Source organism: Perca flavescens, chromosome 23, assembly GCF_004354835.1.
Source record: "Perca flavescens isolate YP-PL-M2 chromosome 23, PFLA_1.0, whole genome shotgun sequence".
Taxonomy (NCBI): Eukaryota; Metazoa; Chordata; class Actinopteri; order Perciformes; family Percidae; genus Perca; species Perca flavescens.
This window is the reverse complement of record NC_041353.1, coordinates 17,113,426-17,137,142: the sequence shown is the minus strand read 5'-3', so window position 1 is coordinate 17,137,142 and position 23,717 is coordinate 17,113,426. Positions and strand designations below refer to the sequence as shown.

The window sequence follows — 23,717 nt, the reverse complement described above, 5'->3', positions numbered from 1 at the left end:
TAGTACTGGGAAACAGCTGCGTTCAAGGTACAGCAGAAGTAAAATGCTGAGAACTGAGTCATCACCGATAGAGCTGTTTTATCGTTCTTTCTGTAAAAAATGACATCTCTAACACACATGCAGAGAGGAGCACTTATACACACACATAACACAACAGCATTCGTTCCCTCATTAATATTATTTACCTGACGCCGCTATACATCTTCATCAGCTGAGGGTCACCCCACTGGATGGTAATTTAGAAGCGAAACAAAACCGGTTAGAGAATTGTATAAGTGACCTTGCTGACAATGTGATAAATTCACAGTAATGGATTAAATAAGAAAAGGAGGGGAAAAAAATCTTGAGAACATAGCCAAACCTCGGGCTATTACAACTGACAAGTTTTTTCCTTTCACCTCAGCAAATGGTGCGTTTTCAATATGTCCTCTAATTTTCTCTTCTGCTCTGCATGCTTTACACCCCCTCTCCCCTAACACTAAACTTACAGCTACTGAGGTACAGCTGGTTGTAGATGCAGATTCAGAACACTTTCTTGTCCTTTAGATTTAAATAAAATGGAAATTTGTCTTTGGCACTGGCATACTTTACACAACACATCAGGACATGACCAGAGAAAAGACAAATTTAAAATCATGAATATGTGATCAATTTTAAAAAGATAAAATTCTTTAAAAAGGGGAAGATGACGGCTCAGGGAGTCATAGCGTGCCTGGGTGTTAGAGGGGAAGTAATGAAAGACTTGTTGAAAATTTATTCCATAGTGAATGGAATAAAGGATGTCTTGAACTTGGAACTTAAAGTGTTTGGCTTGAAGGCAGCATCTGGTATGCTAATTCAGAGGATGGGTGGGTTCATTGAAAAACTGGATTGCTTTTTTGATTGTAGATTGGTACTGCAGTTGGAGTCTGCCTCGGTTCACTTGTTTTGCTTGATTGTGATCTTTCCATATCATAAAATGATGACATAAGAACATGCTTAGTCAGTGATGTTCAAATTTGAGCAACATTGTCCCAGAACATTGTTTTCATTTACTGTTGCCAGTGACCAGCTTCTTTCCCTGCCCATTAGTGTTGATTAACTTGTTCTGTAGGTAGGACCTATTCTATTTACCCTCATTCTGTATTCTCAACACGGCTCCTTGTGACCTTTGGGGTCTAAGAAGGCTGATAATGCACATCATTTCTGTGTATGGAGAAATGCAGGGGAGATAGAACGCATCCCTGAGGTACACCTGTGGGGACAATCTAGTCAGAGAAAGGTGTTATGGCCAGGGTATACTTGAAACAAACTAGTTTGTAAGATGTTGTTTAACCACATCTGATGGCAAATGTTTTTATCGTTGTTTCAAACACTTGGGGTAAGAGGCACGAGACTCAATAATTGTTCAAATAGGGATAACGACGCACACTATCGGGCAATCCTCGAAAGCGTTCATTATGTTGCAATCTATTGTACACATGAAAAGTGACGGAAATAGTTGTGAGGAATAAAAAAAAAAAAGATAAACTCAACTATTGCTTACTTTCTCACCTGCACCCACCTGGCAAGTAGCTGCGTGAACTAGGCACGCTTTTCAGATTGTTGGTTTTGGAAAGCAGACAGATCTATTCGACTGGCTTAATGAGTAAACTGTATGGCGTCCATAGCAATACATTTTGAAATCTATCTGTCAGGAACTGGCAGGGGAATAGGGTTATATATGCTTTGCAGAGTGCAAAGTTGTGTAGTATAGCTCATCTAGAAGGAAAAAAAAATACTGCTGACAACCTTATTCAATTTCAGATGTTTGAGCTATTTTGAAATGGCATTGTTCCACACATGTAACTTTGTCCCTGAAGTGAAAATTCAAGTCGCACATGTTTTTAGATTGTTTTTTTGCAGCTAGCCTTGAGGCAAACTACAAGCAATTGAACCTCAAGTAGCATGTCAGCAAAATGCACTCAACAATAATAATGCTTTACATTGTAACTGTGTCAATTTCAAGCTTACTCTCTACTGTGCTGACACAGTTTATAGTACTTGCATTATTTAGCCATGTGGTGCTTGAGAAGGTATACACATTTCATGGATTGATTGATTTAAAGATATTGTTTATGGTGAACAGATATTAGCATTTGGTACAGTGCTCACTGATGATCTACATGTGAGGTTATGACAGCTACTGAAGGTGCCCTTAGAGCAAATCTATAGATATGGAGCTGAGCACAATTCCCACATGCTGTATAAGAGAGCCAGCATGCCATGAACACCATGGCAAAGATAAAATGATGTATGTATGCCCTATAATTCATTCTGGGTTTTACTGTGTTATCCATTAAAGAATGCTATTTTCCATCCATAAATGCATACAAATATGAGCTTAAATCCATCTGTCTTCCTTTATTTTGCACATATTATGTAATGGTCAAGAATGTTATCCAGATATGCTTATTCTGTACTTTGTCTTCATTTTCTCACCTTGTATCTCAGTTCATCTCATTTCCTTTTCTGATTTACATACTTAAGTGGTCATGTGTTGCTTTCTTTTTATTCTTGCATCCTTTTAAATGCAATTACTGAACATTGTGAGCCAACCCGAGACACATGGCTGGTATTAGACACTTTATCTTTAGAGGTGTTTCTTATTACAAGAAAAAGCACCTCATTACACCACTTAAATAATGACCCTTAACTTCATGTTCCCTTTTTCTTTCTGTCTTTTTCCATCAACAGCCATTATTTTCATGAACTCTGTTGAGTTTACATAAAGCAAAATATTTGTTTACAAAAAATTAATTTCCACACAGTACCTTTTAATGTTTTGGAAGTGGCAAGGGGATTATTTTTATATTTTGAGTTGCGCCTTCATTCTGGCTGGTAATATTTGCTCTTGTGCTGATATCTTATTAGAGGCACAGATTTAATGTAAATTTGTGATCATTTGACATCTTTTTCAAATGCTCATTGATAATTCATTGTGGTAACATTCACACTAGTTGCAGTAAGAGGTATTTTCATTGTGCTTGCTTCAGCAGCTGATTGGTTTGAAATGCTTTTTTGGAGGGACAGGCATCTTAAAGAACAGCAGAGTACAGTAAGTGCACAAACTCCTTGCTGCCAGGTGAAAAGAAGCTTGGGTGTAAAGTAGGAATCACATGTGTGCATCCTCACCACACCAACAGTGTAGGAAAAAATGCATTTGTTAAATTGAAAGATGCAGCTGCAATCTCTCTTTCCTCAAACTGAAAAAAAACTCAGATTTGATTGTCACTATATGTATCACTGTTATTATGTTTCAGTCTATAAGTAAAGCCTACAGTACAAATGAGTGTAATAAGCCTGGGGCTTTTCTGGGAAATGTAAAAACTGAAGTCTTGAACGGATATACAGCAGACAATGTGAGTACTCTAGAAATTTTGGAACTTACAACATGTTACGACAAAGTCTTGTGGAATGCGTTAAAATGTCACAGATTTCTAAAACTGTTGCCAATATAAAATCTTTGTTGTCCCTTGTGGTAGAAGTTACCAAATATTTTTTTGTTTAAAATTTCACAGAATGCAAGAAGGGCTGTAAACCTGCTAAATCTCATTTGCGATGTTTAATTTTATTTACCTGACTGATCACAGCTCTCTCCATCTGTCTGATTCTCTCCATCTTTCCCTCATCTTTCCCTGTCATCCCCTGCTCCCATATCTCTCAATTGTATCTTTACTTCATTGCTCTTCATCCACCTACATCGCTCATCTCTCCTCCAATCCACCCTTCTACATCCTTCCATCTTTTTTCACTCCATTTATATGTATTTCAACATTTTTCTCAAATCTCCCCTTTTCCATCATTTTCCATCTTGTTTGCCCATATCTGTCTAACTCCATCTGTCATCCCTCAACCCACTCTCTCTATTTTAAACGTTACATCTCGGCATTCGCCTCTCTCTAGCACTTCCCATTTATCTGTTTATTCCTGCTATTTTTCTAACCTCTCTAATCGTTCTTTCTCTTTTTTCCTGTGTTCTCTGCAGCTGGTATTGTTCGGAAAAAGCAGTGGTGTGAGATGGTGCCATGCTTGGAGGATGAAGGCTGTGACCTGTTAGTCAATAAATCTGGCTGGACTTGTACACAGCCTGGAGGCCGAGTCAAAACCACCACGGTGAGTTCAGGTTCTCTTTTACCCCCCGCCCCCCCTCCCCCAGGCTACACAAACCAGTTGCACTTAAAACAACATGACTATAAGAGCTAAAAATGAAGCATTTGCATAGAAAATCAATTGTGGTGTAAATCATAAATTACACATTTTCTGTAATCTCTGGTAATGCTTAGACAGTTTTGCCTGCCAAACATTAGTTAGAGGCCATTTCAACAAACTGACTCATTATACCGGATAATAAAAACACTTTTGAGTATTGGCCCCCATAAAGAGCTCTCATTTACAGGCACATATAAAAGCTTATTTTAGGGGCAGCTGTGGGTTAGGTGGTAGAGTTGCGGTTGTCTACTAATCGGGAAGGTCAGTGGTTCGATCCCTTTACATGTCAAAGTGTCCTTAGGCATGACAGATTGCTCCTGATGCTGCGCTATCGGTGTGAACATACATGAATGTTCATCTGATGAGCAGGTGGCATGGCTGCCTCGGCCACCAGTGTATAATTGTGTCTTTAAGACTAGAAAAGCGCTATATGAATGCAGTCAATTTACATTTCAAACCCTGTTTTCGGCTACTGCTTTTGTGGTGATTTTTGGGATAGACTTATTTGGTTTGGAACATTTTCTTTCTCTGTACTTAGAAACTGCAAAACCTTTAATCAGTTGAATACTTTGTTCATCTACTTAAAGCTAGATTAAGTTCCTTTTAAAAAGATGAAAGAAACACAGTCTGCCTCTCATAAATAAATAGTTTAAATTGTAAGCAATAAAAGGCACCCTTACTCAATTTAATACACTCATGGGTTTTGCTGCTACAGCCTTAGTCTGGTATGACCAGTAGCAGTGCAGACACAGAGCAACAAAGCATTCATTTGGATTCATGTTTCTGGCCACCCAACGGCTATAAGTCCAATAATCACTCCTCTTTTAGCTCTGTTTTGGTCTCCACCAAATCCCATGGAAAATGTGGCAGGTAGCATATGTGGGTTTCTCAGAGGTGTTTCACTGAAAGGTGTTGGGCCATAAACCAAAACTACGAGCTGAGACGCTAAAATTCTTCATTGAACCAAAGGGAACTACAGAGTTACTAAGGGTGACACCCTTTTAACATTACACATAGTCCTTGGACATTGTTAATATTAAAGTATTGGCTAGTGAGCTTTAAACAACCTACTCTGGAGATTCTTGGGTAATACAAGAAAATTTAAATGTACCATTATTGCTGGTACTTCTTGATTGCATGTTTGAGCCTCGTCTCCAACTGTTGCCATATATATACACACTGTAACTTTGGAACAGCTTGCACACAGCCAGCCACAAGTACATTGATAGCAGCAAGAAAACCAATTGGGCATTCACTTCACAATCCCTTCAAAATGTTTCTCTCCCGCCCTCCTCGTTTTCAGCTCATCTACACAAACTGTACTCGGTTTTGTTTACTTCCTCGTCACCAGCAATTAGCTTGAATTAGGGACGTTCTTAATGTTAATGATGGCAGCAGATGGGGAGCCACCACTTGAATTCGCTAAGATGCCGCCCATTCATTCAAGTCTGTCCTTCAAACCCTATCTCCAGCTCTCCAAGCAGCCTCCTCTCCACTTCACCTCCAACACACACACACACACACACACACACACACACACACACACACACACACACACACACACACACCTTCCTACCGCTTTCCATCCTCCCACTGCTTTACAAGAGACTTAAACACTGTTGCTTTGCAGTCTATACTGTAGCAATTAAAAAGGTTTCAGTTGAGAAACGTGTTACACAACACAGCTGCCCTATGTTTGAATGTCAATGGGTGAACGCTAAGGACCGGTGGGGCATCATTAATGCATCTTCCATGATTTAGTCATCAGCTGACTAACTTGTTTATGCCTCCTTGCTGAAAGACGCATACATGCACCCGAACAAACACGTAGCAGATGCTACCCACTAAATGCTGAACCCAGATGATATGGTTTGTTATCAGTCAGCTGCTGCCTCTGTGCTCTTACTGTGTTCTGAGTCTCTCAGCGGCCTGACACCAACCTGAATATACCTGGTTGTGGAGACTGAGGTGACAGCCATGACATGTTCCACCTACATTGTAATTTGTTATCTGGGCAGGTAGATAGCCCACACGCACGCACGCACACACACACACACACACACACACACACACACACACACAAACACAGACACATAGGCAACATATAGCTTGATCCATTTGTTATGTTTGACAGATATAAGAGCTAGTGTTGTGTTGGAGGGGGTTGAGTATGCAAATGCGGAGGTCACGTTGCATTGGAAGGCTAATAGATGCGATGCATGCACATTCTTACGTTTTTGTTAACATGCTCTTACTGATGTTTTCAACTATTTGTATATTCAGAGTTATGAATGTTTGTCCCTGCTGTCCCGCAAAGGGCAGCCCTATATGCTTTGGCCTACATGCACATTTCATATCCTGCTTAGGACGTCAGTCAATGTGTGTGTGTGTGTGTGTGTGTGTGTGTGTGTGTGTGTTTCTGTCTGTTTAAGCAGCTTTCACTGTCAAGGATTCTAATAACTGGCAACATTCAGACTTGGGGTCATTGTTTAAAATTCTTCTAAACATATTTATTCATGTGATGGAAGAAATGGCCTAATGTGACCGCTCTCTTTAATCTCAGGCAAGTTGAGGAAAGTCTTTTTAGATTTTACTTCACAACCATGCGTGTACCCTAAAATTGCCCAGAATGCGTTAAAGCTTAGGGCCGATTCTCCAAAGCAAAAATTACATAAACCTCTTGTTATCTGCTGACCCAAGGGAGAATGACAGGCAAAAACAAAACACACAATTTACTCCTTAGCATCCCTTTAGTTAACTTTGAACAAATGGCCCCTTCCCTAAGGCTTTCCAAGGTTAAACCCAAACTGCAGCCGCCCCGAAATTGCCAAAGGATGACTGCTGGGCTGTACACAGTCCAGTGAGCATGTCCGACCTGTCTTTCAGGTGTTTTGCGAAAAACATCAATGCAGACAAACAGACATGTCCCTCTGGGCATTTGACTAAGCCAAGTCAATCTGACTCAGCCCCATAGACCCATAAAGGGCTATTTTGGATAAATGTCAGGAGGCGGTTTGCGTGTATCGGTCAAATGTTTGAGAGTTTGTTTTCTCTGTCAAACAGCGGTGGAGATTGTTGTCCACGGTGACACCGCTGACCTCTTCTCTACGTTTAGTCGGCAGCACGGCTCTGTACGAGTTGCAAGGCAGATTAGATGTATGCTGTGCGTTTTCCCTCTACCTCTCAGCGGCCACCATTTGATGTGCTTCCGTTTAAAAATAACTTACTCGCATACCTGTTTTCTCTCTGCTTGACTCCTCAGTCTTTTTCACTTTCACTAGCTATCTTTTTTTCACATTTTCTCCCCCCGTCTATCACTTGTTCTCCCCTCGTCTCTGTCCCTCTTCTCTCCATGCATTCATCTTAGTCTGACCCTGCGTTGGAGAGTACATGTTGTTCCTGTCAATAAAAAAACGCAAATGGATTTTTCTAGGGCCGGCTCCAGAAGAAACGTATGAAGATTGATATGTACATTGCTTATTGGTGACAGTGACGTTTTGAGCGAGGTTTCTTTTATTAGCAGCGCACGTCAACCGCAGCCGAAAAGGACACATATCAAACAGAGGTGCACTTGTGAAGCCGTAGCACATAATTCATTTCAGTAACAAGAGTCTCGCTAATACAGCGACGAGTTTCTCCTCTACAGGATTGACCTAACAATAAATGGAATTCCTCAGATAAACCATATCAAGTTCTAAGACTATAAATGAGCTCCTTGGGTTCACTTAACTGCATTAATGAAACAATAAAATGCACACGGACACTCAGCTGCACGTCCATCAGTAACCGCTTTATTTTATTTTCTTGTTTTACCGGAGTACATAAAAGCGGATGTCTGCCAAAAAGCATGCTTTATGGCAACCCATATGGGCATAAAAATGATAATCACATACAGAAATACTGGCCCGAAGAGATCTGTCAAAACATAACAAATGTTCTGGCAATTGACCATTTACCAAACCCTGAACCTGAATAGCAAGTGTCTCATCATAGTTTAGCAACCGTAACTAGGCCCCTTTTGCTCTTGTAAAAATTAAACAAACTCTTTGAAAAAACAAACTATAAAGCATACTTCTAAACACTGTGTTGCTTATCCGAGTATATTTTTATATAGTGAGCATTCAAATCATCTATTTCAATTACATTTTATTGTACGTACTGTAATACTAGGGCTAACTAGTTCAGTCCCTAGCATTATATCATACTGTTTATGTAGTCGCCATGTGCATATTTCAGAACCTTGTAAAAGGTTCACATTAGAGGACTGCATTGGGATTGGGATCCCGTGGGACCCAACACAAATCTCGCGGGAGTGGACAGTTTTAACAGGGGCTGCGGCTGGGAGCGGGCCAAAAATAACCTGTAACCGACTAGCTAGGTTCGCCTAGCTAGGTTTCATGAGAAAATTAACACTCCTCTACTCCCTCTCTCTTGCTTCTTTCCCAGGGCACTGTGCCCCGCTCCTTTCCCCTACAGCGACATGAGGGATACAATGAACAGGGACTTTAAAATTAAATCTATTAGAGTTTGTTAAAAGACAGGGAAACGAAACGAAACAAAATTAAACAACCTGAGCGAAACAAACCACAGCCAACAACACATTCTACAATAAGTGAAGTGAATACAATGGTCAGTAATCCACCGGGAGCGGGATAAAAAAAACAAAAAAACAGCAGGGCTCTAGTTCACGTTATAAAAACCGCTAGAAAGATTAAAAAGTCTGGTATTTTTAAACAGCTAGAGTTTTAAGGTTAGCATTAGCTTTTGTTAAATCTCAGCTACAGCTGTGTGACTCTGCTGGCTACATTGCTCGTTTCAGCCGCCAAAATTCTAGGTCGTCGGCTAGGAATGACAGTGAGCGGTTGTTTACTGTTGTGAGAAATCCAAAAAACAAACTATTGCTACTGATTTCCAGTAGCAATTCAGCCATATGTATCATTTTGGAGTGCATATGTGCCATGATAGAATGAAAAGCTAGCAAAAGTAACTTTAAGGGGGGCAGGGAGAGGAGATTGTCTTTCGGACTGAATGTGAAATCTATAATGAATTATGAATAAAAATGAAAAACAGTGCAAAACAGATTTATGACATCTACCTTCATTTTTGCTATGGTGCCCACGCTGCAAAACTATTTGTATTGCAAACAAACTACTGTGTTGTTCTCTAACTTACAGTGTTTGGGTAGTCACAGCATTCCGGACGACATAATGTGCCATGTTCCCTGGAACGCTCTTTCTTAATGGTAAATCGCAAGATAGAGAAACACTTTTACTCAGCAACCAGGGGTTAATTCCCCTTTCCCAATATACTTTCCTCCCTCCATGACACTAAATGCTTTGAATTTACATTTTATCGCACAGTTACCACAGTGCAAATGCTGCCTTTGCTGCCTTTCCAAAGTGCTCTCTTTTGGCAAAGCGATATGTAGTCTCAGCACTCATCTCCTATACCTCCTTCTCTCAGTGAAAGGCTTACTGCCGTCTCTCTCCAGAGAGGAGGATGCTCTGCATTGTGCCCTCCACCATTTTAGACTGGCAGATGAAACAGCGCAAGGAGCTATCTCTCTCTGCATGCGCCGACGCGGGGAGCTCGGCGAGAAAGAGGCAGAGTGAGTGAGTGTGCCATTAGAGGAGAAAACGGAATCACCTCGGGTTATCTGTCGGCTTTTGTGACAGCCCGATAAGACGAACAATTTAAAAAAAAAAAAAAAAAAAAAAAAAAAGAGACAGAGAGGCAATGTGAGGGAAGAAATGCGCAGTGTTAGTGAAAAACAGAGGAAGAGATGAGATGGGCCAGTCAGACGTACAGCATCGCGAAACACTATTTTAGTCAGTTGGTACGCATCAAGCAGTGGCTCTTGTTGTCTTTCAGTGCTTGTTAAGTCAAAAGTTGTTTTTTTGCTCCCACTAAGTTCAAGTTGCACAAACTCAGTCAAGATACTTTTTTCTGATTGCCGCCATTCTGTTTATACAGCATATCATCCAACAGATTACACATGCTTTAGCCAATGTTTTCAAATGATTAATACACAGCAAAAAGAAGAGCATTTGTTACCCCGAAATTCAGCCAAATACATCCACTTGTCTCGTTGAGTGCTGTACTTGATACAGCACACCATCATTTTCAGACATTATAAGACACAGTGACTCGAAATGTAGAAACCGTAACAGTCTAAATGACTAAAGATCCTTAAATGTGTAACTAGGTCTTAATCTTACGTTCCATTAGGTCGGTCCTGATTGGGGTATTTAGGCTGTGAACTGAGTGGCATAGAACAGAAGTGGCAACTCCTGAGAGAAAGACTGTGATTACTATAATCAAGACTTTCTGAGAGAAAAATGAAAGGAATACGGATAAGGACACATGTTTGAGCATGAGTATAATGTTTGACACTATGAGCCCATGCATATTTTATACACTCTGGAAGGTACTCTGTGGGAGAGGGTAAGAGTCAACATACAGACCGTGTGTGTGTTGCTATGTATATGCATGGAGATAAAGGCTGTTTTCATCCTCACACAAACAGAATTTTTCTACAAAGGCTGCAGTTTACACATGACAATCCCCCGGGCAGTCTGTGTTTCCCTGTAAACTTCCACAGTATTTACACATTTATACATCTGCCAGTGACAGCATGTGTTCGGCAGAGTATGAAAAAGCTCTTTCGATTGGGGTTTGTAAACAAGGGCTGAGTCCCCCCCCCACACACACACACACACACACACACACACTGTGTGCCCCCACCTCCTCTCCCATCACTGCCTTTCTGTTTCTTACTCTAAGTCTCTCTGTGGATCCGGTTCAGGCTGGGCCTGATGGGATCCCCCAAAGCCCCACCATCACCACGCCCCCCCTCTGCGGTTCTGGGTCGGTACCGGCCTTGGTAATTGATCCCTCTGGGCCCTCCAGCCACATCCAACAGTGGGTTGAACAGAATCACCACTAAGAAGACAGCTGCTTTGCCACCCCAGACAGACTAAGAGAGAAATGGAGAAAGGGAGAAAGGGAGAAAGAAAAAGAGACCCTGTTGCGGCTAACCATTAGCTGTGTCTGCCAGCTTCTTTCTACAGAGAGCCAAGTCAGCACATCATCTCAGCTTTTAAAAATACCGAAACCTCCATTTTTGGAAGCTGGGCTAGACTTTGGGTCTGTTACTAAAGAGAGTGTGACTACAAAAAGAGTGAGAAAGTCCGCCTTTTTAGGTTCTTAGTAACAGCCTATGAGCTTGTGGGATCGGTCGGCTAAGTGAGCAGTGTTTCTGAAACCACAAGCCTTTGCTAGCAAACGAAAGCACCCCTTAGTGTATTACTTTGCCAAGTTTCAGAATTTCAGCAATTTCCATGTGGCCAAAAAAAAGGTAATTGATTGAAGCAGGGAGTGCTTGCTGGCTTGTGCTCGCACTGCAAGCAGCGCCCAGTTAGAAGAGTTGCAGGTTTATTCCAACATGCAGGCAAAAACAAATGACAATGTTCACACACAGGAGTAAATACAGAATGTTGTTGCTGCTAAAAATCATGTATCTGCCTGTCACGTCAACTTCTCTGGAGCTAAGAAAAACAGCAGTTTTAAGCTTTGTGGCAATGCATTTTTTTGTTTGTAAATTATGTATTAACCCCCCCCCCCCCCTCCACACACACACACACACACACACAATTTTGATACATGGTTTCTATTGGACAGTGATGCTAATTAAGCACATAACAACAGTCTACAGCCATGCTAGCAGAATTTTGAGGCTGTAATTGTGGTGCACTGCAGTACTTTGAGCTAAATGTGACATTAGAAGGTTAAGTATTTTAGTTGAGCATGTTAGCATTTGCCAATTATGAACTGAACACAAAGTACAGCTGAGGCTGATGGGAATGTCATTTTGCATGTATTTGGTCACAGTATGAGACATGTTTTTTTTTCCACCCAAGTATGGCGCTAACGGAAGAGTCAGGGGATCACAGTCATTAGGACTTCTTATCTGGGAACCATTAATGTCGGTACCAAATGTCAAAAAATATTTTAGTGAGGTCCAAAGTGGAGGACGCTGTTGGCATGGCTATAAAACAGAGGTTTATTATGCTAAACAATAAGTGTATTAGAAAATTAAATAAAAAAAATAAAAAAGAGTTTTGAATGAATTAATAATTTATTGTATTGCCATTTTATTTCACTTTTATTTGACTTTAACAAGTCAATGGCCAATTTAAAACAAATCACTGGGAAAACGCAAGGCCTCTCTGCAATTTGCTTCCATATGGGCTACTGTTACACAGAATCAGCCCCTGTTTTGCTCCCACACGTCTATAGTTAATGTGTATAGAACTGTTTCCTTGCGACACACAAGCACAGCACAGCTCATTGAGTTTGTAGGAAGCCAAGCAGGCACGTTTTCAAGACACTTTAGTGAGGCAAATTGATAATGGTGGTGGTAGTGCTGTGACTGTGTCTAAATCTAGTAAAAAAATGAAAAATAAAAACACTGCATCCTCGTTGTGAGCTTGATAACCATACCGCCTTCCCCTCTCCCTCTCTCCCCCCAGGCTCTATGACGCGACAAGAGTCCCCTTCGACACTCTTGCACTATGGAGAGCATTGATGACCCCTTGACAGACAGCCAAAAACCATCTGCCAACACCAACCTACCACCACTACCACCACCATCATCACAACAACTCCACCCAAACCCTGGTCCCGCAAAGGCAGGAAGCAACACAAGCAGTTACAGAGCACCAAGGGCCTCATTGAGGCAGCAAGGTACAACAGAAAGCCCCTTCCCCTTTCTGACTCAAGTTCTTATAATGAAGCTAGTTTTGCACCTGAAAAGTGTTATTCATAGCCAATTGTCTATTTTAAAATTCAGTTTTATGATTTAAAAAATAGTAAGTGATAGTCATTTTATTCACCTTCACTGATATATGCAGTTTGTCCAGAATCAATTTTCATTATGCCGCAGGGTTGATGAAACTGGGTAAAATGAGTTTCTGAATCTGATGAACATCATCGCATTATCCTCCAGCTTTAGCATAACATGCAAACAACAGGAAGTGCAGACACAAACGCAAGCACAGCACACACATAAATCCAGATACAATTTAAACAACCGTCGGCTTGTTTGATGCCTTCATTTGGCTTACTCATTTTTCCATAAGCTCGCCAGGTCCCTGGTGTGCGTTTAACCACAGAAAATCCATGTGTGCTGCAATACCAGTGAAACCCATCGGTTTATTTCCAGCTCGTTTTTGCTCTGCTTTATTGGCATGCCTTGTACGTTGTCTTTAAAGTATTTTGTCATATGGCATCTGTGCACTGAAATAAAACACGGCGCCAGACAGATATTAATGCATGTCATTGGGAAACAGAGAGTAAGCATGTAGTAAATTTAGTGTACAGTGCGATAAAAAGGATGTGGCCAAAGTCATAAAAATGCCCGGTCTCATAGAGTTTCTAAAAACCAGGCTCTTCTCTCGGTCAATATTGTCAGCATTTATGGCCCAACGTTATGATTCGCTTTTGAGAAACAAATCTGATCCGGCTGCTTTTCAGGCCAGACAGTAAGTCTTTAGTAGATTTAAACTATAAATAGACACGGGGTAGACTGCATACTGTGAACTCAGATCCTCTCACAGTGCATCGAATAAAAGATTATTGTATATTTACTAACGGAAAAGGCAATCTAAGATTTAATTTAAACATTTGATCCCATAATGTGCTGTACAAAGAAAAACAATACCATATCGCCTGCAATCACTGATGTCGTGCAGTGGCATGCAATATAGTAGCTTACATTGCATGAACAGATATAATCTATAAATTACAGTGTATTAAAGGACATGGGGGACCATATCAAGTTGTTTGTATCTAAAACGAATCCGTGACATTTTCTGTCATTTTCAGTGACTTCTTCCTTTCGGGTAGAAACGCGATGTGAAATCTGTTCTAATGTTCCCTCTTGAGCATTCAAGTTCTGATCATATTGTAGAATGCAGATAGTGAACTGTGTTTGCTTTGATGTTCTAAAGAAATGCAGTATGAAATGGTTGATAATGACATAACACCCCAGATAGCTTTGAACTCTCTCTTAATGTGGAATGGGGCCTCGTGTCTGGAGGCCCGTGCATACATGTTCGTGTATTTTGATCTCAGCGTCTGCTTCAGGCATTATACGACTTCACAGCATGTAATTAGCGATTTCCCATCCCTTATTAACCTGTGGATCATTCCTATCATTCCTAAGTTCACTTATGAATATTCATCGAGCAGGTTATTGTGCAGCTTCCGTGCGCCAATCCAAACGGAAGCATGCTCGGCTGCGCGGGGGTTAACAACGAGTGCAGGATCAGGTATTAGAAACAAGTAGTTGATGAGCAGAAAAGACGTTTCCATTAGCTGATGTTTCGGCAACGCCTCGCCTTCTTCAGGGTGTAGCAAGGCTTCTGGCGATTGCACAAAATCATCCAATTCAATCATACATCAACATAGTCCTGAGATTCAGCATTATTTACATCCCAAAAGAGTGTGGAAAGGCAACGCAGATAATTTTTCCCTCATGCGTGCCCATTCACACGTTCACTGTGGGTCACAGCGCTGTGACATTTTGAAGGGAGTCAGGGAGAGTTCACGCAGAGAGGAAATGTCAAGCCGGGGCCATGTGTTCCGTTGCATTCCCTTTTACTCCCAGGCGGAGAGCGACTCCATATGTATTGTGTATAATTTCCTTTAGCTCCCAACAGATGTGGCTGCATGCACTTGCAAAATGCATATAAAGCCAGCACAAATGCATGCTCATGTATACATCGGAGCATTTCAGCTGTTCCCGGAGACAGGAAGCTCTAAGTACCGCCCCTGAAATCTAACGTTCAATGCTTTCTTTGTTCTCGATAGAATGCTGCTGGGTACATATTAATATGTATTGAGTGGATTGCCTACCAGCTACAAAACAAGAGAAGATTTCACAAATTGGACATAGACACAGATGGATTCTGTCCCCTTCTGTTACTATGACACCTGCAGCAGTTATCAGTCTTACTCTCAAAGTCGAATTCTCTTCCGGTCTTGTTTGGATAGCCAGACCCCACTGTACTCACAGTTTGTCTATATGTTCAATAGCCGGACGGGCTCTGCGTCACATTTCGCTCAACTCTGCATTCCTCTGTCACAAGAATGTAAAAATATTTTCTCGCTATTATAAGATATAAAATAGAGTAATGTGGCCGTTTCCTGATAAACCCGAGGAAATAATCACCTAGGGACTCTGAATTTTATTCATAGGGCAAATTCATCTCATATTCATCTGACATTCGTTCCTCTTTTTAATAGAAGGCTTGCATTTCCCTGAGATGAGATTTGTGTGTGAGATTTATTGGGAACCATTTGCCACAGTGTGGGTGTGAGAAAAAAGGGAAAGGAACATAGAGAGAATATAACAAAATGACCATGGACCATAGACACTGACTTACATAAAACAAGACCGTCTCTATGCCTAGGCGTCTGTTTAAATTAATTTGCATTTCATTCCTCTCAACATTTCTTCTAGGGCGGCACAATATATCGTTTTTTTGTCGCCATTGCGATATCACCTGGCACAATATAGATACCGTGAAAGGCTTCGACATATTGCGGAATGCACTTTATTGTTTTTTTAGTGGTGCCTTTTCTATTCAAATCAATGTTCAATATGTTCAATAAAATGTTGGAAATGATTTCCTTTCAATTGTTTTAAATTTGACAAGCAATTTGTTGTATTTCAGCAAAATACTGAGCAGCAGAAAGGCAAAACTCAGTACACTTTAATCTCTGTTTATTTATCGCAATTAATATCGCACATTTTCCTTTCATCGTGCAGCCCTAATTTCTACAACAATGTTTCTGAACAGTTATGTAATCTCAATGTGCCCACTAGTAGGCATCAAGATAAGGAAGTGTGTTTACACTGGGATTAAACACCTGTTTGGGCTGCGGTCACAGTCGAGCACTTAGCACTCTCATGCCCCTGCTTTAAGCTGTTATACCTCTGGGTCATTTCATGCCCCAGCTCCAACAAAACCATGACATTCTCTATTAAGCCCCGAGCACATTGAGATGTTTATTATTCCCAGAGCATCAGACATTGTCATCTGTGATACATGCTAGTACTCCATCCAGCACCTGCCCCTTTCATGCCAATTTGTGAAATCATCAAGAGTTCATTATTATGAATTAAACTTCAGCAGTCTTGGAAGGCATTGGCGCCTCTATCAAGTTGGCTGTGTGACTGGCGGGGGCCAGATGGCGAGGAGGCTTCCAAATTTGTCTTTCTGTTGGTAGATTTATTGTTTCTCAGCCTGTGCAATGCGAGACACACTTTGTTATTGGGTTACACCCGCTACAGCATTCTAAATATTTGACCAGCAAAGCATTTGATTTGACAGAGAGTAAGCTGTTGAGTTTTTTGTTTTTTTTACGATTCTGTATTACGAGTGCTGTAATCAACACGTCCATTTGGTAAGGAGGAATGGGTATACATAAGGCTTATAGCAACACACAATGTATGCAATGATTCTCCCATTAATGGTAGTTTTTTTTTTCTTTTAAAAGAATTGTTCAACATTTTGCTTTGAAATTTGCTCTCTTGCCGAGAGAAAGAATAGAAGATTAATACTATTATCAGTCTGTTAAATATGAAGCTATAGCCAGCAAAAAAATCCAACAAATATTCATATTCAAATTGTAAAAAAACAACATGGAACTACCGCACCTGTCTGACTCGTGCATTCTCACCTGGGCCACTGCTCCTTACAAAATGTCTAACTGGAGAGGCAACAAGTTTCGGGAACTTCTTTCAGTCAGGGCTGATGCCAAAATGACTTTGTTGCTTATCACCAAATTACGAACCCTGCCCTGTGATTCACGTCATGTCCTGCCTCTTGCACGCTCTAGAGAGAGGTCTAAAGTCTTTTAATTAAGTTTTGCGGTTTAGGAAAATGTTGTTTTTTCTTGGTGTAGGTATGTAGTTCCGTTAAAATACACGTTTATGCTGAAGCAAACATACCTACAGTGGGGGAAATAAGTATTTGACCCCTTGCTGATTTTGCAGGTTTGCCCACTTACAAAGAATGCAAAAATCTACAATTTTAATCATATGTACATTCTAACAGTGAAAGACAGAATCCCAAAGAAAATTCCAGAAAATCACATCATATGAATTTATTAAAATTGATAACCATCTGATGAGGAAAAACAAGTATTTGACCCCCTGGACAAACAGCAAGTATTCTGGCTCCTACAAGCCAGTTAGTCTTTCTTTAAGACACAGCCCCAATCCGAACCAATTATCTACATCAAATACACCTGCCTCACCTCGTTACCTGTATAAAAGACACCTGTCAACACCCAAACAACCAGCGTCCAACATCACCACCATGGGCAAGACCAAAGAGCTTTCTACGGACATCAGGGACAAGATTATTGATCTGCACAAGGCTGGGATGGGCTACAAGAGAATCGGAAAGCAACTTGGAGAGAAAAGATCAACTGTCGGTGCAGTTATCAGGAAATGGAAGAAGCACCACACCACCGCCAACCTCCTCGGTCTGGGCCTCCACACAAGATCTTGCCTCGTGGGGTGTCCCTGATCATGTGAACGGTGAGGAATCATCCCAAAACCACAAGGGGGGAACTGATGAATCAACTGAAGGCAGCTGGGACCACAGTTATAAAAGAAACGGTTGGTAACACACTACGCCGTCATGGATTGAAATCCTGCAGCGCACGCAAGGTCCCCCTGCTCAAGAAGAAACATGTACAGGCCCGCATGAAGTTCGCCATTCACCACCTGGACGACTCAGAAGAGGCCTGGAAGAAGGTGATGTGGTCAGATGACACCAAAATAGAACTTTTTGGCCTCAACTCAACTCGTCATGTTTGGAGGGCAAAGAACACCGAGTAAAACCCAAAGAACACCATCCCCACCGTCAAGCATGGTGGTGGCAACATCATGCTTTGGGGTGCTTTTTCAGCCAAGGGGACGGGACAACTCCATCGTATTGAGGGGAGGATGGACGGGGCCATGTATCGTGGAATTCTGGACCGACATCTCCTTCCCTCAGTGAGAGAGCTGAAGATGGGTCGAGGATGGGTGTTTCAGCACGACAACGACCCTAAGCACACCGCCAAAGCAACAAAAAGAGTGGCTGAAGAAGAAGCACATCAAGGTTCTGGAGTGGCCTAGCCAGTCTCCAGACCTGAATCCGATTGAAAATCTTTGGAGGGAGCTTAAAATTCGAGTTGCCAGGCGACAACCTCGAACCTGAATGATTTGGAGGCTGTCTGCAGGGAGGAGGGGCCAACTTCCCTGCCGAAATGTGCACAAACCTTGTCACCAACTATAAAAACCGTTTGACATCTGTGCTGGCCAATAATGGCTTTTCTACAAAATATTAACATGCTGTTTGTCCAGGGGGTCAAATACTTGTTTTTCCTCATCTGATGGTTATCAATTTTAATAAATTCATATGATGTGATTTTCTGGAATTTTCTTTGGGATTCTGTCTTTCACTGTTAGAATGTACATATGATTAAAATTATAGATTTTTGCATTCTTTGTAAGTGGGCAAACCTGCAAAATCAGCAAGGGGTCAAATACTTATTTCCCCCACTGTATACAACTTGGTATGTCTGTCATATGTGTTTGCCCTCTTGTAGAGATAATGTGCAAAAATAGATATTCGAACCTATACGTTTTTTAGAAGGAATATTCAACCGTCATTTTTGCGCAATTTTGCCAGCCCTAGAAACAGTTAAAGGCTGCACTTAGTTTTTTGTACAGAGACTTTAGATTTTATTACCTTAGGACAGAGCCAGGCTAGCTGCTTCACCATTTCTAAGTTAAGGCTAACTGTCATCTGGCTTCATATTTAACAGACAGACATGAGAGTGGTATCAATTCTTTCATCCAACACTCAGCAAGAAAATTTCCCAAAATGTTGAGAAAATACTTTTTATTTAAAAAAAGAGGAAAGAATACTTATGAGAGCGAGCATGTGCAATTATTCTATATTATGAGACAACTTTTCTTCCAAAGTTTAGGTAAATGTCGAATGACCAAACAAAAGATCTACTGAGCTGCTGCATGTAAGATTACAGAACATGAACATGATCATATTATCATATAAATTGCTCAATTTATAGGCAGGAGAAAGAAAATGTCATCTTACATTTTTTTTTCTTTTTTTTTCTTTCATATACACCTTCAGAAATGATTTAACTTCTTTCACGAGTTAAGAAGACAGTGACAATGACTTTGTGCTCAAACAATCATCTCGTGTTTGCTGTGTTTTTGTTGATTCACAGGTCTCATAACACAGCCAGAGACCGGAAAACCAGGGAGCGACTGTTTGAGGGAGCAAGCTTTCTCCTGGACACTGGACAACTACTCGCTGTAAAACACTTTCCATTTCCTGTGACTGGCCCCTCCGGATTTGTGACTGCTCCCTCCTGCTATCTGTCGTTGGGTCAAAATGTTGCAATCGCCTCCTCTTCACTATCCTGCTCGTGCCACGGAGGATCGGACTCTTTAAAAAATCCCATGAATGGTTTTTGCCGCATCGGAAGTACTGTGTTTGAAACGGCTAACTGCTTTGAATACGGGATTTTCCAACACCTCTCTCCTAGCCTCTAGAGCAGGAATTCCAGAGCAAAGACGGGATCATTACAGACCGGACGCTGTTGCTTCGCGGACCACTTTATGAGGCTGTTAAAAAAATTAACTGAGCGCTCTCTGCTGTGAATAGGCCTTCTGCTGGAGTAAACCTCCCATATTTTTATAGACCAAAGAGCAAAACAACAAGTACGATCATAATGACAGAGTGGACCATGTGGTAAAGACACACAGAGACTGTGAACTTGCCGTTTGTGTCGCCACCGACCAACGACTGCCCCCACAGAGACATGGTGCACCCGTGGACCGACGCAAACCGAACCTGCCGTCCGGTGGCACATGTACCGTAGTACTTTTAAAACTTTCCAGACATTTTTTTCTCAGACTAAGCCCATCACTGTATTTTGGAACTGGAGATATAGGTACTACATATGTATAACTGTGTATGAAAAAAAAAAAATCTGATTTGCATTTTTCAGTAGCTACTGTTGGGAAAGCTTGCAGAGGCATTGTCAAGTTGGTCACGGATCAGGAGCGCAAATCATATCAAAGAGATGATGAATATCTACAGAGTATGAATGCTATTGAGTCTGAAAAGAAGGAGTAAAGAAATGTCATTAAATGTATTTTGAAAGGCCCTAAAAAGTTATATATTTAACAGTTTTATATGTTGTACCTTTGTAGAGAAGCTTATTGGACTTAAAATGTGGTCACAATGGCAGTTTAGTAGGATGTGAACAAATGCTGTTGTTCTCATTACTGCTGGCTCGTAGTCCCAGGTTTTCTGTTCACACCTCAGTAGCTGCTTTCTTTTCATGGTCATCTACAAGTCACTGTCTATTAGAACCATTAATGAAAAAAGGAAAGTGACACAATTTATTGAGGACTGATCTGCAGCCAACTGAACATTGTAAATCTATGGTAGTCAGTGGAAGCCATTGAAATCTGCTAATTTGCTATGATATTGTATTGTACACGGTGTGGAATACTGACTCATTTCCTCTCTATGGGTTTTGATCTCTTAATTTATTTTTGTGCTTGTGTTTGTTCTCGCACAAATCTGGCCTCTCTCTGACGGAGACGAATACAACAAGGAGAGAAAGAAAGCAGAGGAAGCATTGCAGTATTAGAGTCATTTACATACATTTTCTATCATGAAATATTTTAAGAATAAATTAAATACATAAAAAGAAATGTGCCCTGCAAATTTAGATCGTCTTGTTGTTCAAGGTAATCAAAGGCTTTTTGTAGTTTTACTTTTAATGACTGTGTTCTCTCACAAGGAAAGTAACAAAGTGTCCACAGGGGAGTTAAATTAATCTCCATTAAAGTTAAACATTTTGTTGTGGGGACAAGATGTCTAATACCCAATATCTTTTCCAAACATGAATCCATGAGACATAACTGGTGGTCCCATAAAACGGAACATGAAGGAATATCATATATTGTGCGATCTCCATACAACTAGCTCGGACTTGCTAATCTCTTTAACCAGCATATCATGCCAAGAGTTGTTGTTGTAATTTTCACTTCATGCAAGGAAGCCACCTAAAATAGTCTGGTTTATAGCCGTACATAGAGAGATAACTCAGTTAGGTGTTAGGAGTTAAATGTTTTTTCGGTATCACAAAATGTGCCTAACAAACAGCAGAAAAGACCTATGGCTCATCTTTTAAAGGTTACAACGGACTTCAGCCAATCCCAGCACATGATGAAAGACACCTGGACAAAAAGAGTTTGCACGTTACATGGTTGTGTACAAGGTATCAAGAAAATGTCATCCAAGGTAAGTTACTCTGCCAGAAAAATGTCTTTAGAGGTCTACATCTGCAGTGGGCCCTGATCTAGAAAATCAGTATAGAATGTAGAAAAAAGTCTTGAAAGAGCCATAGTAGAGTATGTCGAAAAAGTGATGAAAAGCCATAGTATAAGTATGTCAAAAAAAGTGAAAAAAGCCATATTATAGTATGTTAAAAAAAAGCCATAGTATAGTATGTCAAATAAAGTGATAAAAAGCCATAGTATAGTGTGTCGAAAAAAGTGATAAAAAAGCCATAGTATAATATGTTGAAAAAAGTGATGAAAAAGCCAAAGTATAGTATGTCGAATAAAGTGATAAAAAAGCCATAGTATAGTATGTTGAAAAAAGCCATAGTATAGTGTGTCGAAAAAAGCCATATTATAGTATGTCGAAAAAAGTGATGAAAAACCCATAGTATAATATGTCGAAAAAAGTGATAAAAAAGCCATAATATAGTATGTCGAAAAAAGTGATGAAAAAGCCATAGTATAGTATGTCGAAAACAGTGATAAAAACGCCATAGTATAGTATGTCGAAACCAGTGATAAAAAAGCCATAGTATAGTATGTCAAATAAATTGTTAAAAAAGCCATAGTATAATATGTCGAAAAAATCCATAGTATAGTATGTCGAACAAAGGGGAAAAATGCAATAGTATAGTATGTCGAAAACAGTGATAAAAAAGCCATAGTATAGTATGTCGAAAAAAGTGATAAAATAGCCATAGTATAGTATGTCAAATAAATTGATAAAAAAGCCATAGTATAGTATGTCGAATTAAGTGATAAGAAAGCCATAGTATAGTATGTCGAATAAAGTGATAGAAAAGCCATAGTATAGTATGTCGAAAAAAGTGATAGAAAAGCCATAGTATAGTATGTCGAAGAAAGTGATAAAAAAGCCATAGTAAAGTATGTTGAAAACAGTGATGAAAACGCCATAGTATAGTATGTTGAATAAAGTTATCAAAAAGCCATAGTATAGTATATTGAAAAAATCCATAGTATAGTATGTCGAAAAAGTTGATAAAAAAGCCATATTGTAGTATGTCGAAAAAAGTGATAAAATAGCCATAGTATAGTATGTCGAATAAAGTGATAAAAAAGCCATAGTATAGTATGTCGAAAAAAGTGATAAAATAGCCATAGTATAGTATGTCAAAAAAACTGATAAAACAGCCATGGAATAGTATGTTGAAAATAGTGATGAAAACGCCATAGTATAGTATGTTGAATACAGTAATCAAAAAGACATAGTATAGTATGTCGAAAAAGGTGATAAAAAAGCCATAGTATAGTATGTCGAAAAAATGCCATAGTATAGTATGTTGAATAAAGTGATAAAAAAGCCATAGTATAATATGTCGAAAAAAGCCATAGTATAGTATGTCGAACAAAGGGGAAAAATGCCATAGTATAGTATGTCGAAAACAGTGATAAAAAAGCCTTAGTATAGTATGTCAAAAAAAGTGATAAAATAGCCATAGTATAGTATGTCAAATAAATTGATAAAAAAGCCATAGTATAGTATGTTGAATTAAGTGATAAGAAAGCCATAGTATAGTTTGTCGAATAAAGTGATAAAAAAGCCATAGTATAGTATGTTGAAAACAGTGATAAAAACGCCATAGTATAGTATGTTGAATAAAGTGATCAAAAAGCCATACTATAGTATGTCGAAAAAAGCCATAGTATAGTATGTCGAAAAAGGTGATAAAAAAGCCATAGTATAGTATGTCGAAAAAGGTCATATTATAGTATGTCGAAAAAACTGATAAAATAGCCATAATATAGTATGTCGAAAACACTGATGAAAACGGCATAGTATAGTATGTTGAATAAAGTGATACAAAAGCCATAGTATAGTATGTCGAAAAAAGCCATAGTATAGTATGTTGAATAAATTGATAAAAAAGCCATAGTATAGTATGTCGAAAAAAAAAGTGATAGAAAAGCCATAGTATAGTATGTCGAAAAAAGTGATAAAAAAGCCATAGTATAGTATGTCGATAAAAGTGATAAAAACGCCATAGTATAGTATGTCGAAAACAGTGATAAAAAA

At 39.9% G+C, this 23,717-nt stretch overlaps 1 protein-coding gene across 2 annotated transcripts in view; it reads left to right on the top strand.

Moving 5' to 3' along the window:
- Positions 1-20,978, top strand: part of LOC114549810 (protein FAM19A5) — a 157,610-nt gene extending 136,632 nt beyond the window's left edge. For both annotated transcript variants that reach the window (XM_028570059.1, XM_028570060.1), the window contains exons 3-5: positions 4,007-4,134; positions 12,762-12,975; positions 19,549-20,978. In XM_028570059.1, coding sequence (XP_028425860.1) covers positions 4,007-4,134; positions 12,762-12,770 — 137 coding nt within the window. In that variant the 3' untranslated portion in view covers positions 12,771-12,975; positions 19,549-20,978. The remainder of the gene's footprint in view (positions 1-4,006; positions 4,135-12,761; positions 12,976-19,548) is intronic.
- The last annotated feature ends 2,739 nt before the right edge of the window (positions 20,979-23,717 follow it).